Here is a 15,634-nt window from a genome sequence, read left to right on the forward strand (position 1 = left end):
GATCCGGTGTCGCTAAGGCAGAGAGATGTTGGTGCACCTTGACTGCAACCTGGAGAGCAGAGAAGCTCGTAACGTCTGAAAATAATCCGAACATTTTACTGCTCTGTTGTTTTCCCCCATTAAAAACAAAAAACCACCCAAGAACGAACAACAAATAAACAACAAAGTTTTTAAACCGTACACAATCATTCCTCTGAACTACAGCACTTGTCGTCTCAGATTAAACATGAATAACTAATCAACCAAACACAGATCCAGTGATGGGAAAAAAGCCATATTGAATATAGTGTGTTGGGTAGATAAAACAGACATGTTAATTTCGCTGGTATGTAACAGCATTGAGACACAGTATCACATGGTAGCTGGGCCCTCTGGATAGACTCAGCCCTGAACCAGAGTAGGTGTGTCCACTCTAGCCAATTAAAGAGGGCTGGTCCTGTGAAGGTCTGCTAGTGGGTGGTGGGAGGAGGAGTTTAGTGAGAGAGGCTGTGCCCTGGGGTGGGAAAGCTTTACTGGAGTGGAGCTAACTCCTGTGGTGGGTTCTCTGGAGCAAGGGTGCCTAGCGAGACAGAGAGGGAACAGAGCTGGTCAGAACTGGGAACCTGCCAGAGGCCCCTGAGAGGGGAGAGCAGAAACCTGAAAGTAAGGATGGAGTTAACTGTTTTTCTGTTAAGAAAATAAACCTCTTCCCAAGAGACTGGGCATGGCAGCACGTGCTTTGGGACTGGGAAGAATCCTGGCCCAGTGTTGTGCATTTTAACGTTCCAAATTAAGGAGATAAGAGTTTGCTTTAAAATACACCTGCCAGGGGGTAAGTGGCTGTGGTCTTGCAGGAGGCAAACATCTTTTATACCTCAGAGGCCATTTATTCTGCCTTTCAGGTACATTGGGGATCTGAGTCTCCCTTGTCCAGCACCTTATGTAGTCATTTATCCCCATGTAAAACACCACCATCCTCTTTGCTTTCTAACCTCATGTGGGGCTGTCACAAATTAATAGATTTTAAAGCCGCAAGGGAGCCCAAGAATCTAGTTTGACCTTCAGTAATATATCACAGGCCATTACATTTCACCCAATGAGCCCGTGTTGAGCTATCAAGAAAGGTATCCAGTCTTGACTTGAAGGTATCAAGTGATGGAGAATCCACCACTTCCTTTGGTAGCTTGGTCCATGGCTAATCACCCCTCAATATTAATTTTTTTCCTTATTTCCAATTAAAATTTTTCTGGTTTTAGTTTCCAGCTATTGGATTAGGAACTGAGGCACAGATAGGTTAAGTGACCTGCCCAAGGACAAATAAGCACTCTGTGGCAGAGCAGGGAATTAAACTTTGGTCTCCCATGACCCTGGCTAGTGCTATTACCATTGCATGCTGTCAATTAAAGAAGAATAAGCATTAGGATGAATTGTGTGAAGTTTGTTTTTAACCTTTCTATATTTGTTTGCACTGTATCTTGTTCTGAATATAGGAGGAGGAGGCATCTTCCTTTTTCCCCAGCTGGGGGGATGTTTTTACTTGTTTATTCAAATATTGCATTTCCTCCATCCCCATCCAATTTCTAGTCTAAATTTCTTCATTAGCCGTGTGTTACAGTCGACTCCCCATTGAACTCTCTCTATTATTACAGGGCTCGGTTTAGTGTTTACATAGTTGCATGGACACCCACATTTATGGCTTCTTTGAATTCAGTCTTTCAATATGCGATTTATCTAGCTTTTCCTTCTTCTCTTGGGTGAGTTAATCCATTCTGTCGTAGCCACTGTCATAAGTGCTGTTACAGCAACCCCGGGCTGCATACATACAAGCACCATGGCTGCCACCTCACCATGTACATCCAATATGAGGATTAGAGCTAATATGCCTGTCAGCTGTAGCAGTTTAGGACTCATCAGCTGAGCAAAGGAGCAGCTTGATTAGCTCAGCCAGTACAGGTCACCAGTGCGCACATGAGTACGTCCAGTAGAGGGCAGTGGTCTTCATACACACACATTCGTTCATCACCCTCTGGGCCAAATTCTTCTCTGGCTGATGTCAGTGTGTTTTGTGAAAGGCCATAGGGCAGGACAAAATTTGGCAAAGTGAGTGGTGATGTAAGTAGTGATGTAACTTACACATCCAGGGTGAAACCCCGTCAGGAAATGGGTACAAGAGGCACAGAGGAGTCACCTGCACCAATGTGGTGTGGAAAATAGGTGTAACTGGTACTGGACTGGTATTCTGTGGGAACCAAATTGAACCCTTTGAATTTGCATTTGTAGTTGATATGCACCGTATCACTGCAGTGCTGAATTTGTTCCCAGGAATGTTGGGAGTGGTATGGGTATAACCTAAAATAGAGGCGAGGGATGACTTATCTAACACCCTCCTTATAGTTGCTGTCCCTGCTGCGATCTCCCTGTCTTCCACCCTCTGGGTATGTAAGCTACTCATTTTGTACACACAGAAGCAGGTTCTGCTCCAATTTACACAGGTGTAAATCTGGAGTAACACCATTCACTTTTGTAGAATGATTTGAGCTTTAATGTGGTGTATATATGGGCAGAATTTGTCTCGGTGGCACTACAGTCCCAGTCCTGCAGTTTTCCTAGCTAGCATTGTATTGCAATTCTTTAACGTCAGTGGGAGTTTTGCTTGACTATGTAATGCAGAATAGAACCCTGTGTCCATGTCAGTGATTTCCTTATCTAGACATTTTATCATCTTAGGCCTGGGCTACACACACAAGTTGTATCACTTTCACCATAATGGAATACTTAAAGCAGTGCAACTCCCAAGTGTGGACACAGTTATACTGCTCTAAAGGTGATTATGTCAATGTAATAGCTATTCCCATGTGGGAAGGAGAATAAGCTATATACTAAAATAAGGCACTTTTATACTGATTCAACTCTTAACGTGAACAGGGTTGTACTGATATAATTATGAAAGTGTAAAAATCATACTCCTTACGGGTGTTCTACTAACTCTAAAAATGTGTGTAGACCCAGCCACAAGAGCAAGAGGGGAGAGAGGAAAAAATTATGGATTCATAGATTTTAAGGCCAGAAGGGACCATCTGATCATCGATTCTGACTTCTTGTATAACACAGGCCTTAGAATTTCAGCCCATTACCCCTGTGTTGAGCCCTGTAACTGAGAAAAAAAAAAAGCCTCCTGCAAACAGACAGGAAATTAACGTGACGGTTGTAATAATGTTTGGTGATATTGGAAATACAAATGTCTGTGGCTTCGTCTGAGGATGCAGCAACATCATGAAGAAATTATGCAAAATTGTATGCACAAAGGGAAACTGGGAGACTATTATTTTGTAACTGACGTGGATTACACTTCAGATAATGAGACAGGCAGTTTAGGGGCAGATTCAGGTGCCCAAATCCCATTGACTTTCAGTGGGAATTTCATACCTAGTCTTTGAAAATATCTTCCTTTATTTGATACCTGGCTACCATATGAACTGGTTAAGAATTTGGACTTGTCACCATGAGCAGTTTGGGTGTGGCTTGGGTATGGCTGTCTATAGAGACAATGAACAACATGAGCCTTCTGGGACTCTAGCTGAGGAATGTCTGGAGATGGAAGGACGGTTGCTGGGAACAACCCTTCAGGTTCAGTCAAAGAGGGGATATCGAACCCTTTCAGGGCATTTCCATTCACTGCCCCCTTTTCTTAGAACAGTGGTTTCAAATGCCTCTGAGCGGTCCAAAGAGTTTGGATGTATTTGTCCCTCATCTATAGCATTCAGGTACCAGAGAAACAAGTGGTGTCACTGTACCATGCCCTGGTGAGAACCCTGACTGACAGGGAGCCAGGCAGCTGCCAGGTGGTACTGGAGATTGGCTTTGGCTTGCTTAGAAAAGGGAGGATGGCTCTTAGCTAGCACTTTTCATTGTAGCTCTTTAGTGTTTTACAAAGGAGGGTACATATCAACATCTGCATTTGACCATGGCGGTTAGCTGAGGCACAGAGAGGCAACGTGATCTTGCCTGGGGCTATGGAGCAGAGCTGGGAGGAGAACTCAGATTTTCTAACTTCTGGCTCAATTTTCTATCCAGCATAAACCAGGCTTCCTCACTGAACAGTGATTTTTCGAGGTCACTAACATCAGAGGATGGTGTTTTGAGTAAGACTAGTAAGTGAACCGGTGGACATGGGCAATTTGGTCTCTAAAATAAAGTGATCATTCAATTGTGGAGAGAGAAGTGCCACCACTCAGCCTACAGTGTGTCCCCTGGCTCACAACAAAACCACAGAGCAGAGTCATAACTCCTCAACTCCCTGGCCTTAGTGCACCTACCCCTCTGCCAGTCCCATGTGGGACAAAACCCGCAACTGATGAGACAATACAGTAGAAATACCAGGATACTTTTCTGTCCCCTACATAGTTTTTCCCCACCTACCAGACATTCTAGCTTTTAGAGTTTGTAAAGCACTTTGAAGATGAAAAACACTCCTTGCTCCTGTTCCCTTCAAAGGAAATAGGGGCTTGCTTAACCATTAGACATGTTTTAGCTGGAAACCTAAATACAAAAGTGCTGTGCCAGTGCAGGAGAACCAGACAGAAAAAATTACTATTGACAGAGTGAAACTGACCCGTCTACTTAAATCACCCAAGCTGAGTAAAACAAGCAGCTCAGATGTACACTATATTTTACAAATAATTTGACTTTTGATTCTCTATGATATTACTGGTAACACAGGTAAGATACTTTTAAAATACATGAGTCCAAATTATTTTCTTCGTTATGACTGGCTTCATTAGAGTCACTTATGTCTGAGCGCAGAATTTGTCCCAGGATTTTTATCTTGACAGACAGTGTCCCTTTAAAATTTTGCATCATGGTAAAAAAAGATTTAAGGGGCAATGTCATCTTGAGAGTCATGTTTCTGTCTGGTAATTTCCCTGTGATTATTATGAAGAATATCTAAAATCTGAAAGAGGCTTAGAGAGAAAAAGGATATTTCCTCTATTGCTCCCCCTTTCCTCCCCGCCTCCGCTTTACTTTGTGCATTTGACAACTCTGTGTTTGTCAGTTTCTTTGTTTTGCTGATAGTCCATTTCAATTCCTATCTCACACAATGGCAACTTGAAGTTGTTCCTGTCAGCCCTTCCTCCCCCCATTTTCCCTTGCTGTAAAGACCCATATAAATATCAGCAGGGGAGCAGAAAAACAGTGGTACAAATATATTTTAAGAAAGAATTTATATTGTACAAAATTCAGGACGTATTGTACCATATAAAGGCTGTTGTATTAGAAGTTTTTTGTTTGTTTGTTTTTAAAGGAGTCAGTATCACAATACAAAGATTGCTGTATTAAAGAAACACTATCAGTGTGAGTTTTGGGTCCTGATACTGCAAAGGCTCATGCTTAAATAAACACACACAGTGAGTCAAAAAGACTATTCACAACGTGTAAAGTGAAGCATATTCATGTGTCTTTGCAGGCTCAGGGCTTCTGTTTCTTCAGTGAGAAAGCATCTCAAGTACCCCTAGGTGAAACTCGGTAGAAACATTATGCATATTTTTAAAAATAGTTCCTAAATAATTGCTAACAAAACATCTAAAAATTTGACTACTCACAGGTGTATATTTTCAAACACAGGTGTCTTCTGATTTTGGGATCCTCAGTTATGCTGTGCCCAAAATCAATGTCAAGTATCAGAGGGGGAGCCATGTTAGTCTGGATCTGTAAAAGCAGCAAAGAGTCCTGGGGCACCTTATAGACTAACAGACGTATTGGAGCATGAGCTTTCATGGGTGAATACTCACTTCATCGGATGCACACAGCCTGCATTCATTCTACACTGTTCTCACTTTAGGTGGAACTGATTGCTTTAACCTTATATAATTATGATAATAGTTGGCATTTCTAGAGCATTTTCCATCTGAGTTTGTCAAAGTGCTTTACAAACACATTGTGTAACATCTGGGCACAATGGTTCACAAGTGGGTTTGCCTGAGTAAAGATCTGAATTAGGGTGCACAGGATACCTTTTGAGGTAGTTGTCATTATCCCCATCTTCTGGGTAGGAAGCTGAGCACAGAGAGGTCAAATAGCTTGCCCAAGGTCATGCAGTGAGACAGTGGCAGACTAGGGAAAAGAACCCAGACCTCCAGCCTTGTGATTTAATCACTGGATGATGCTTCCTTTGGATTTGTGAATTCCATGCAGAGTCCTGCTTTAAAGAAGTTAGAAACTAGCTTTGCGTGTGTGTGTGTGTGTATTTAACAGGAAGACCCTGATTCTGCAAACACGCATGTGCTTAACGTTGGTACCGTGAACAGACTGGGGCCGTAGGTTGCATACACATGTTCGGCACTACGTGTTCTGATTCACATCTTCTCACTTGACAATTAAATCTAATTTATTTTAACATGTCACAAACTTTTTTTTCTTTTTAAGTGAACTGTCCCCCTCCTCACCCAATTATTTCCTTCAGCCCAGTAAAATTCGTTAAAGGAGAGAATAGAAAGGGTGATGCTGGGAAGAGCAGAAAGCCCGCATATCCATGTCTCCTCCCTCATTTTGGGGGGGTCTGATCTTGCAGCCACAAGCAAAACTGACACTGTAGCAGATGGAGATTTCGACTGAGAACAGACTCCAGCATTAGGCCTTCGGGGAGTAATTTAAAGTGATGATGATGATGATGTGTTGTTTCTATTTCATGAGCTGTCAGAATCCGGACCCATTGTGCTAGGTGCTGCATGAACTGATGCAAAGACAGGACACTTGCTTTGGAAGATCTTGTTACAGTAAGTTATTTATAGATCTTATTTGTCATTTGGGTGTGTGTGGACTATCCCCTTCTTTTAAAATGTCTCAAACTGGACACCCTTGCATCATGTTTTTTGGGGGGGGTGTCACTCTGATTTTAGCAAAGGCTCCAGGACAGGTTGCTTTAGCTGCAAGGTTGTTCTTATGTATGATAGACTCCAAGAGGATGAGCAGCTGCTCCTCCTGTATTTCCCTTCCTCCCCCTTTGCAGGCAGCCGGGCTCCCAGGCATAGATGGACCATGCCTACAGCCGAGCGAGGTTAGCAGCCTTCCCTCCAGCCCTGCGAAGAGGCAGCTGAAGGATCCAGGTCACGGCCAAAGAGTGGGTGAGCAGTGGGGAGGGGGCAGTGCTGAGACTGATGACGTCCTCCGAATGGGTTACATTACGTTCTGGAACTCCGCCCCACGTGCGTTCGGAGGAGGGAGCAGGAGATGGAGGGAGGAGAGGATGGTAGATGGGGGGGGGAGGGAAGGAGCTGAGCTAAGCTGATCCCACGTGTGACGGATCTGGCTGCTTCCCCGGCTCCTCTCTCCAGTAATATTCTCTGGTAGGAGAAGAAGAAAAAAAAAAAGGGGGGGGAGGGTGGTGGGGGTTTCTTCAGGGGCTTTCGCTCTGCGCTGCTCAGGATCACTGTGGGTTTTTGCAGACATGGAGGCAGATGGGAGCCAAGCTACCTCTGGAAGCCCAAACGACTCCCAACACGACCCTGGGTGAGTTTACCTCCCCCCTGCCCCCCATTCCCACTTGATCGGCTTTCCTTGGCCGGGGGGGGGATCGGAGAGAGCCCCGAAGGCAGAGCCGTGCCGGTGCCCCCCCCCTGTCCCTGAGTTGCTCACCTTGGGTGGGTGGCACTGAACTGCCCCCCCTCCCTCACCCCTCCTCTCCTCCCTTCTTCCCCACCTCCTCTCTTCCCCCCGGCGCGCTCCCTCACTCTCTCTCTTCCTTTCAGCTTTTGTAAGTTACACGTCAAAATGGCCGATCTGACATCTGTGCTTAACTCTGTTCTGTTTTCTTCTTCTTCCAGTAAAATGTTTATTGGAGGCCTGAGCTGGCAAACCTCACCAGGTAAGGGACAGGGGGGCCCGTGTGTGTGTGTGTGGGGGGGGCCCACCACCCTCACCCCTGGCGGCTTGATGGCTCTTTGTTATCCCAGTCCAGTTACCTCTCCCCGTTGGGGTCCCTCCCCCCCCCCACAACACACACACTTCTCCTGAGCAAGGTTGTAGATCTGTATTTTTTTCCCCCAAATAGCAAAGCCTTTGTCGAGTCCTCTATTCGACCTTAAATTGTGTGTGCGCGCGCGCCTTTAAAAAGAAACGCAACCCCCCCCCCCCATCCATCCATCCCACCACAAATTAAAACTCCTGGAGTGATCACAATTGCATTTGCTTTTATTTCTCTTCTCCCCCCTCCCTCTCTCTTTCTCCCTCTCTCTTGCCTTCTCTCTCTACAGATAGCCTTAGAGACTATTTTAGCAAATTTGGAGAAATTAGAGAATGTATGGTCATGAGGGACCCTACCACAAAACGTTCCAGGTAAATCCTCCTCCTCTTTTTAATTTAATTTGTTTTACAATCAAAGTTTTAAAGTTGTGTGTGTGTGTGTGTGTGTATTGTCTGTGCAAAAGTACCTAGGAATGTGTCTATACCTTTTTAGTTGAAAATGATTTTTTTATAAACTTTCCCATCCCCTAAACAAAATGCTGAAGACTATTGATTGTGACCTGTTTATATGCTTTTTCCCCCTTTTTTGCACTGTCATTTTAATTGCCCTTTCATCTTTTGATTAATGATGGAGTACTCCGAATAGAACACACACACCCCTATTTTTGCTGTGTACTTTGCAGACAGTTGTATTTGTTTTTTTTTTTTAAAGTATCTTTGGTTTCCCCCCCCCCTCTCTCTAAGACGGTGATCACAACACCCCAGTTCTGTGTGCTCCAGTCTAAAACAAAGGTGAAGAGGAGGTGGGATTGGAGAGACCTAGATTATCTCCTCCCTCCTGAACCTGAGGTGGTTTTCAGGGGGAGTGGGCAGATGGGGAAAGGAAGAAACTGTTCTTTATTTTTATTTTTATTAGGCTTTTTTTTTTTTTTTGGTCTAGCTCTTATGTTCCCTCCCCCCCACCTTGTTCTTTGTCTCATTTCAGAGGCTTCGGTTTCGTTACGTTTGCTGATCCGGCAAGTGTAGATAAAGTATTAGCTCAGCCCCATCATGAATTAGATTCCAAGACGGTATGTGATGTGTGTTGTTGTTTTAATGTGTCCTTTATTTCCTGCAATGTTATGACTGTGACAGGCTTATTTAAAGGGACAGTGTCCTTTTTGTTTGGTTTGCTGGAGGTGCAGGTTTTGTTTTTTGTTTAAACTCAGCATAAAACTGTCCCTGAGCTAGATGTTCCTTCTGATCATTTTTCAGATTTCACTTTTTTAACTTTGAAAAGCTGTCACTTTAAAAAAAAACACTTTTGTTTACCATAACTACAAATGCAGATTATGATCTTCCAGCCTCACAGTGAAATTAACAATATCATAGAGTAAAAAACTAACTCTTTTTTGGGGGGGGAGAAGGGAGTAGAGGAAGGGTGCATAAGTAAAATAGAGGCCACTCTTGGTAGGAACTTTTTTTCTTTATTTTTTACATCTTATCCTAGAAGTTGATGATTTACCCTTGAATGACACACATTTCTGTAGTTCTTCCAATCTCACTTCTCTCAAAGTAGGTTTTTTTGGAGGGAGGGGGATGAGGGTGTTGTGAGACTTAAAGGTTTATGTAGTAAAACATTTTGGGCTCTTTGGAAGAAGCACAAACAATAGATTATTTTTGCAAAGCTTTTCACTGTAATAAGTCCCCAGTGGATCATGCAGGAAAATGCTCAAGAGATTCAGCCAATTTGTTACTTTTTTGCTATTCTTTTATCACATGAAATGATTTGCCCCACATATTGCATTTTCAGTATTGGATCTGGCAGTGGACATAAGTGTTTATGCAGATAGGCCCTGGTTTTAATTCTTCTATCAGTGCCATGCCAAAAAGTGGAGTTTGGGGCTTGTTACTTTGTTTCAATTATAAGCCTCAGCAAACTTAGAAAAAAGGACACTAGTAAAGGTCATTATTGCTTTTGGTACAGTGCTGTCTGAAAGGGACAGAATTTTGGGAAGGGAAGAATCTTATTGGTTTAACTGCCTGGCAGAACATCTGCTAAATGTGTCAAGTGTTTTTGTTATTCGTAACTGTCTTTTACGGTACATGTTTTGGATCTTAAATGTTTTCTTTCAACATGAGCATTGATGGTTGGTGGGATTACGTTTTAGTGCTGTTAAGACGTATTTTGTGATGAATATAGCTAAATAAAGAACAGAAGAACTGAACCCGACATGAGTGCTTGATATTTTCTTTTTTTTTTTTTTAAACTTACATTTTAAAAAATAACCCTACAGAAGCAGGTGGAATGTAGTGTTTTAATTTGCCCAGTAAATTCTGCTGGGCTTGTCTGAACACGTAGCTCATGCTTTCACATTCCTTAATAATTTGATTTTAGGTTTAATCAGATATGGCAAGATAACTGATTCAACTGAACTCTGAGATTAAACTCTCATCAGATTTCTGCTGTACAACTGTATTCAATATAATTTTTTTTAACAAAAAGAATAAGTTTAGATAAAAGATAAGGCAGGCAAAATTTCTTGAACTTGATTTAAAAAACCCCAGTAACCTAGAAGCTCCCCCAAAATTATTATTGATGATTTTTTTTTATCTCCTTCCCTTAGCCCTACATCACAGTTCAATCACTGGAATGTATTTAATTTGCTCGTGGGCAGGGGAAGGGCAAAGAAATAGACAAAAATAAACTTACATCAGATTTGATTATGCTGCAGTGATTGATTCTACTTAAACAAACAGAACCCCCCCATGACAACAACAGCGTATATCAAAAAGTAAAACCAACCAAGTTCTCACTCAGCCATTTATTTGTAGACATATGATAGTAACTGTTCTTTAGTTTAACATAGCATTTGACTCTGTTTCAACGTTCAGCACAGGAGGCAGATCAGATCGGTTGGGTATTGGCATGGAAACGGCGCTCTTGTTTACAGTTACGTTAAAAGCTTTGTTTAGGTAATGTCCATTCATATCAGAAATAGTATTATAGTCATTTCCTAGAGGACTTGTAGATACAGTAAGTAGAGTTGTATCTAACTAACTAATTTTTTTTTTGGTAGAAGTTTTTGCTTTGTTTTGCTGGTTGTTTCAATAGTTGACAGGGATGTGCAAAAGGTACGGATTTGCCATGCTGATTGTGTGTTCCCTTAAACATGCTAATGACATTTAATCAAAAGTTTTCCAATGAGAAAAATTAAGTTATTTGAACCTGATATTTTCATTGTGGTGTAAAGACCCCTTTGCTTTGAGAACTGGCCTCTGTAAACTGAGTATTATGCTTCAGAATTTGATGTCTGATACAACTTTTTGCCAGTGCCAAACTTTACAATAATGCCATTGTGGTGTGATTGGAGTCTATTTAATTATCTTTCTCTTTTTGGTAACTTGTTTTTAAAAGCAAACAATATAACTTTGGAGGCTGATACAGAAATGTGCATAGTTGTTTCTGCCTTCAGGTATCTCAATGGAAAATCCACACCTGTTGTATTTCCCTGGTAGACAAGTACCTAGTCAGTGCTGAATATATTTGTAGATAATAATCTCTGTGAAAAAGGTTAGCTTTCTAGATAAAGGATTTGACTTTTTAATATTTTTTTGAACAATAAAGTGCCACGTAATCACTCATTTCTCAGGTATATGTTAAAAAAGAAAAAACACTTCTATATAATACAGACAAATTAATTTATGAATTGAGTATTAAATGATTGTACCATTTACAATTTTGATGTTTTAGCTGAATAAAACTACGGATACATAGAGTGACCTGGTGGGTTACCTGTCAGTGACATCACCATAAGCAACATCTCCTTGTAGCATTAGTTTAAAAAACCTCAACTCCTCATCCACAAAATAATCTTAAATTAATATTCCCTTAAAATAGTTTCTATTTTAAAATATCCTTTAACAAAGCCAGGATTTAAGTTTGATATTAAAAAAAAGTAACACTGGAAGCTATTAAATGTTACTGCAGTTATACACACGGTTTTTCCCTTTAAATCATCCATTTTTCAAAACTTTTTATTAAAGACGTGCTTATGAGCAAATGCTGCTGAAAGAAGAGGAGGAAATTCAACAGCATATAGACCTTTCATTAGTGTTTTTTTTTTCTTTAAAGATAGCAGTTTGAAGCATTATTCTGTTTAAAACAAGCCATGAATCTGGTGGTGTGTATTTTTGTGTTTAACACCTTGAATGGCAGGAAACAGTTGTAATTTAAAGCTGTCTCATTTTTAAGTTGCTTTAAAATTGTCAGAGAACTGGGGACATGCTTTTTTTTAACTTATGAAGTCAAACAGACAGTAAACCCTGCATCTAAAAATAAGGTATCAAGGGATGAAACAAGGTGGTTATTTGTTTTTGTTGTTTTTTTTTTCATTTCTGTGGCGGTTAGCTTTCCCTTTAAGATTACTTTAGTTAGCTCCTTCATAGAAAGTCTGCATAAATCTTTTAAGAATGTGGTTTCTTCTAGGTTTAGCACTCGTGTTTTTTGGACCATCCATGGATTTTCTTTTTTTCTTTTTTTTTTTAATTGCCCACCTGTGTCCTTTGATGGCAACTGTAAAGCAAATCAGTTAGGAATTCAATTATAAAAAGTAATCTTTGCAGTTGTTTTAACAAGATAGTTCTAATAATTTAAAAGTAAATCATTTGGATTAGTGTTTTGTATCTTTTTATTTTGGGGGGATGGGGAGTTCTTGTTTTCTTTTTGAACAAACTTGCAGATTAAGATTGTGATCCAAAATGGAGTCTATCCCTATACAAATCTACAGAATATGCCAGTAATATTTAACACCCAGCTCTTGTTGGAGAGGCACCAGCACAAAAAGTAGTACAGAGCATCTTGTGTACCATGTAAGTTATAGTATAGAATTCACTATAGATCATTTACAGGCGAGATCAATTCAGTCCCACTCTAAATCTGACCATAGTCTGTTAGCTCCTGAGTTGCTCCAGTGTACTGAATTTTAAGCCTGAGAAATGAGGGATTAATAATTCAACGGTTTAAAAAAAATAACATGTTGATTTTCCCCTTTCTTTTCCCTCAGATTGACCCTAAAGTTGCATTTCCCCGACGAGCACAGCCTAAGGTAAGTAGGAGGATCAATAATAGGATTTTAGGCACACAGAGAGTCATTGTTGCCAGGCAGTTCAGGTTTCAAACAGGGAATTGGCAATGAAAGCTTTTAAAGCTGGAGCGCATGGCGTCTTAAGGGTATCAGCATATGGCTGTGAAACTACAGGAGAGCTACTTCGTGCGATATTACATGTCTCCAGTTTAACTATCTCCTTACGGAATCCCAGTCATTTGTGCCAGTCTCAAGGAGTCTTAGCTTTTTCTCATCGTAATGGGAGAGCATTGCTGCGTTACTTACAATTGTTACAGTATTTTGTACCATATCTTGCTACAGTATTTATGAAGAGTGTTTGGTTTAAGTGCAGGGTTTCTTGCTCATTTCAGGCTGAACTTTGAACTCCTTGACTTTGATGGGTGGGGAATAAATCTCTGCCCTCATGCTTTGCGAGATTTCTTTTGTATAACTTTTGAGATGTGTTTGGGCACTATTAAGTGATGGGTAGCAAGTTCTTGATTGGTCTGAAGCTCTGAACTTTTATAGGCATTGGGTATGCCTTTGCAAGAAGATGAACAAAGAGCTTTAAGTCTTTTTATCCTACTAGCCTTATTGGATAAGTGACCTCCTTTTAGGGCATACTTTGTTATAATGTGGTCAGTTTCCATGTTGGGACAGACACTTTAGCCATGTGCAGAGAAGCTTTCATCTGCATGCTATCTCTGAAATATATCTTGGTACTATTGGTGCTGGAGGACCTGTTTGTGGAATTGAAACAGTTCTTAATATTTAGAACTGATCGACCGCTTTTGCTAAACACGGTTTTTCAAGTTCCAATATGCAATCAGTTAACTTGACTTTAGAAGTCTGAGTCTGAAAGAGAGTTTCTACAGTTAACTTTCCTCTTTTTTTTTGCTTTGTCTCCACTGCAAAAACTTAATTCAACTGGTATACAACATTAATATATATTAAAATCAACCTGGATTGCTTCTGTATTCTGTTATGGTACTGTCCCTTCATTAAGAAGTGTGTGTGTGTGTGTGTGTGTGTGTGTGTGGAGAGGAGAATAGGAAGTTGTAGACACAGGCAAAAAGGGAATAGTGGTTGAAACTGGATGGGGAGAGACTGCCTAAATAAGTTGAACTTAATATTTTTATTGTACATAATTCCTCATGAGAGCAAGCAATTTAATAGTGCATGAAGCTATAACATTATATACTGTATAAAGCACACATCCAGAAAAAACTCTGTAATTTAACAACTTTGGCCATATAGCAAGAGGAGAAATAGCAATTTAAAAAAAAATCTACATGCAGAAATTAAAACTAAACAAATGTACTTAAACCTTTCCTTGAGGGCTCTTACTTTCTTAAGATGTAGCTAATGTTAATTAGTGACAAAAGAGGGGGCTGGCTTGTTTCTGTACTAAGCAAAGAGTTTTGTGTTAAGTAGGGTTTGATAGCTTTGGGATTATTTTGTTGGAGTAGTGTTGTGTTTCACATAGTGCATTCCTTAAAGCTACAGAAGTCCTAACTAGTCTTGAAATTAAGTTATGAAGGTAGTCTTGCCTCGTAATATGTTTCCCCTGAACCTTTTTTTTAAAGCATCTTTCAATTTCTAATTGTCTTCTGTTACTAAAGCTGTCTGTACTTTCCGTATTGTTTGCAAAAGCTTGTAATGATGATAAACTTTCCCGTAAGACTTCCTCTCAAAACAATGACAAATGAGCATTATGGATCTGAGTGAGTTAATTTTTTATTGTTGCCAAAAATATTCTTCCACATTAAAGATCTGAATGCAAAATCAGGTCATCTTTGCTAAGTGGATTTAAAAAAAAAAAAGAAGCCTTTTTTCTTGATCGTAAACATCTTTAAGTTACAGGGCCAATGATGGCACATATGTAGGCTTCCACTCTTAGCATGAAGCCACCATGTATGGAAAGATAAGCATATTTTGCAGTGTTTCTCAAACTGGGGTCACCGCTTGTGTAGGGAAAGCCCCTGGCGGGCTGGGCCGGTTTGTTTACCTGCTCCCTCCGCAGGTCCGACCGATTGCGGCTCCCACTGGCCGTGGTTCGCTGCTCCGGGCCAATAGAGGCTGCTGGAAGTGGTGCGGGCCGAGGGACTTACTGTCTGCCGCTTCCAGCAGCCCTCGTTGGCCTGCAGCGGCGAACCGCAGCCAGTGGGAGCCACGATTGGACGGACCTGCAGACGGGGCAGGTAAACAAACCGGCCTGGCCCGCCAGGGGCTTTCCCTACACAAGCGGCGACCCCAGTTTGAGAAACACTGATATTTTGCCTACGCCTAATCCTGATTTTTATTCAGACCTTTTTAATAATGGATTCAAATTTTTGTTTAGCAGGTTGTTTTTTAGTTTTTCTTAAAAAAGGGCTTAAAATTGGAAGGAAACATAGTAAATTAGTTGTAATAAAGAACAGATTTAATATTGGTGCTGTCATAATATTCTTTAATATGTCTTACAAATAAAAACCTGTTTTTTTTAAATTAGCTGTTGAATTAAGGCTTTAGAATTTAGCAGTTCACCTATCCCAGTTGAGCAGTAAATGTTCAGTGTTAAAATGCAACTGTACTTCAATCTAATTAACTAGTTGATGCTTGAGTCCATA

General features: G+C 40.8%; 1 protein-coding gene across 4 annotated transcripts in view; it reads left to right on the forward strand.

Moving 5' to 3' along the window:
- The first annotated feature begins 595 nt into the window (after positions 1-595).
- MSI2 (musashi RNA binding protein 2) overlaps positions 596-15,634 on the forward strand; it is a 386,104-nt gene continuing 371,065 nt past the window's right edge. Inside the window, exons 1-7 of one of the 4 annotated variants that reach the window (XM_044993537.1) lie at positions 596-642; positions 6,670-6,752; positions 7,422-7,485; positions 7,800-7,840; positions 8,229-8,310; positions 8,924-9,008; positions 12,984-13,025. In XM_044993537.1, the coding sequence (XP_044849472.1) occupies positions 6,713-6,752; positions 7,422-7,485; positions 7,800-7,840; positions 8,229-8,310; positions 8,924-9,008; positions 12,984-13,025 (354 nt within the window). In that variant the 5' untranslated portion in view covers positions 596-642; positions 6,670-6,712. Of the gene's footprint in view, positions 643-6,669; positions 6,753-7,198; positions 7,323-7,421; positions 7,486-7,799; positions 7,841-8,228; positions 8,311-8,923; positions 9,009-12,983; positions 13,026-15,634 lie in introns of those variants that run through there. The other 3 variants (XM_044993538.1, XM_044993540.1, XM_044993539.1) reach the window with 3 other exon arrangements.

The sequence above is a fragment of the Mauremys mutica genome, chromosome 19 (genome assembly GCF_020497125.1).
Source record: "Mauremys mutica isolate MM-2020 ecotype Southern chromosome 19, ASM2049712v1, whole genome shotgun sequence".
NCBI classification, from domain to species: domain Eukaryota; kingdom Metazoa; phylum Chordata; order Testudines; family Geoemydidae; genus Mauremys; species Mauremys mutica.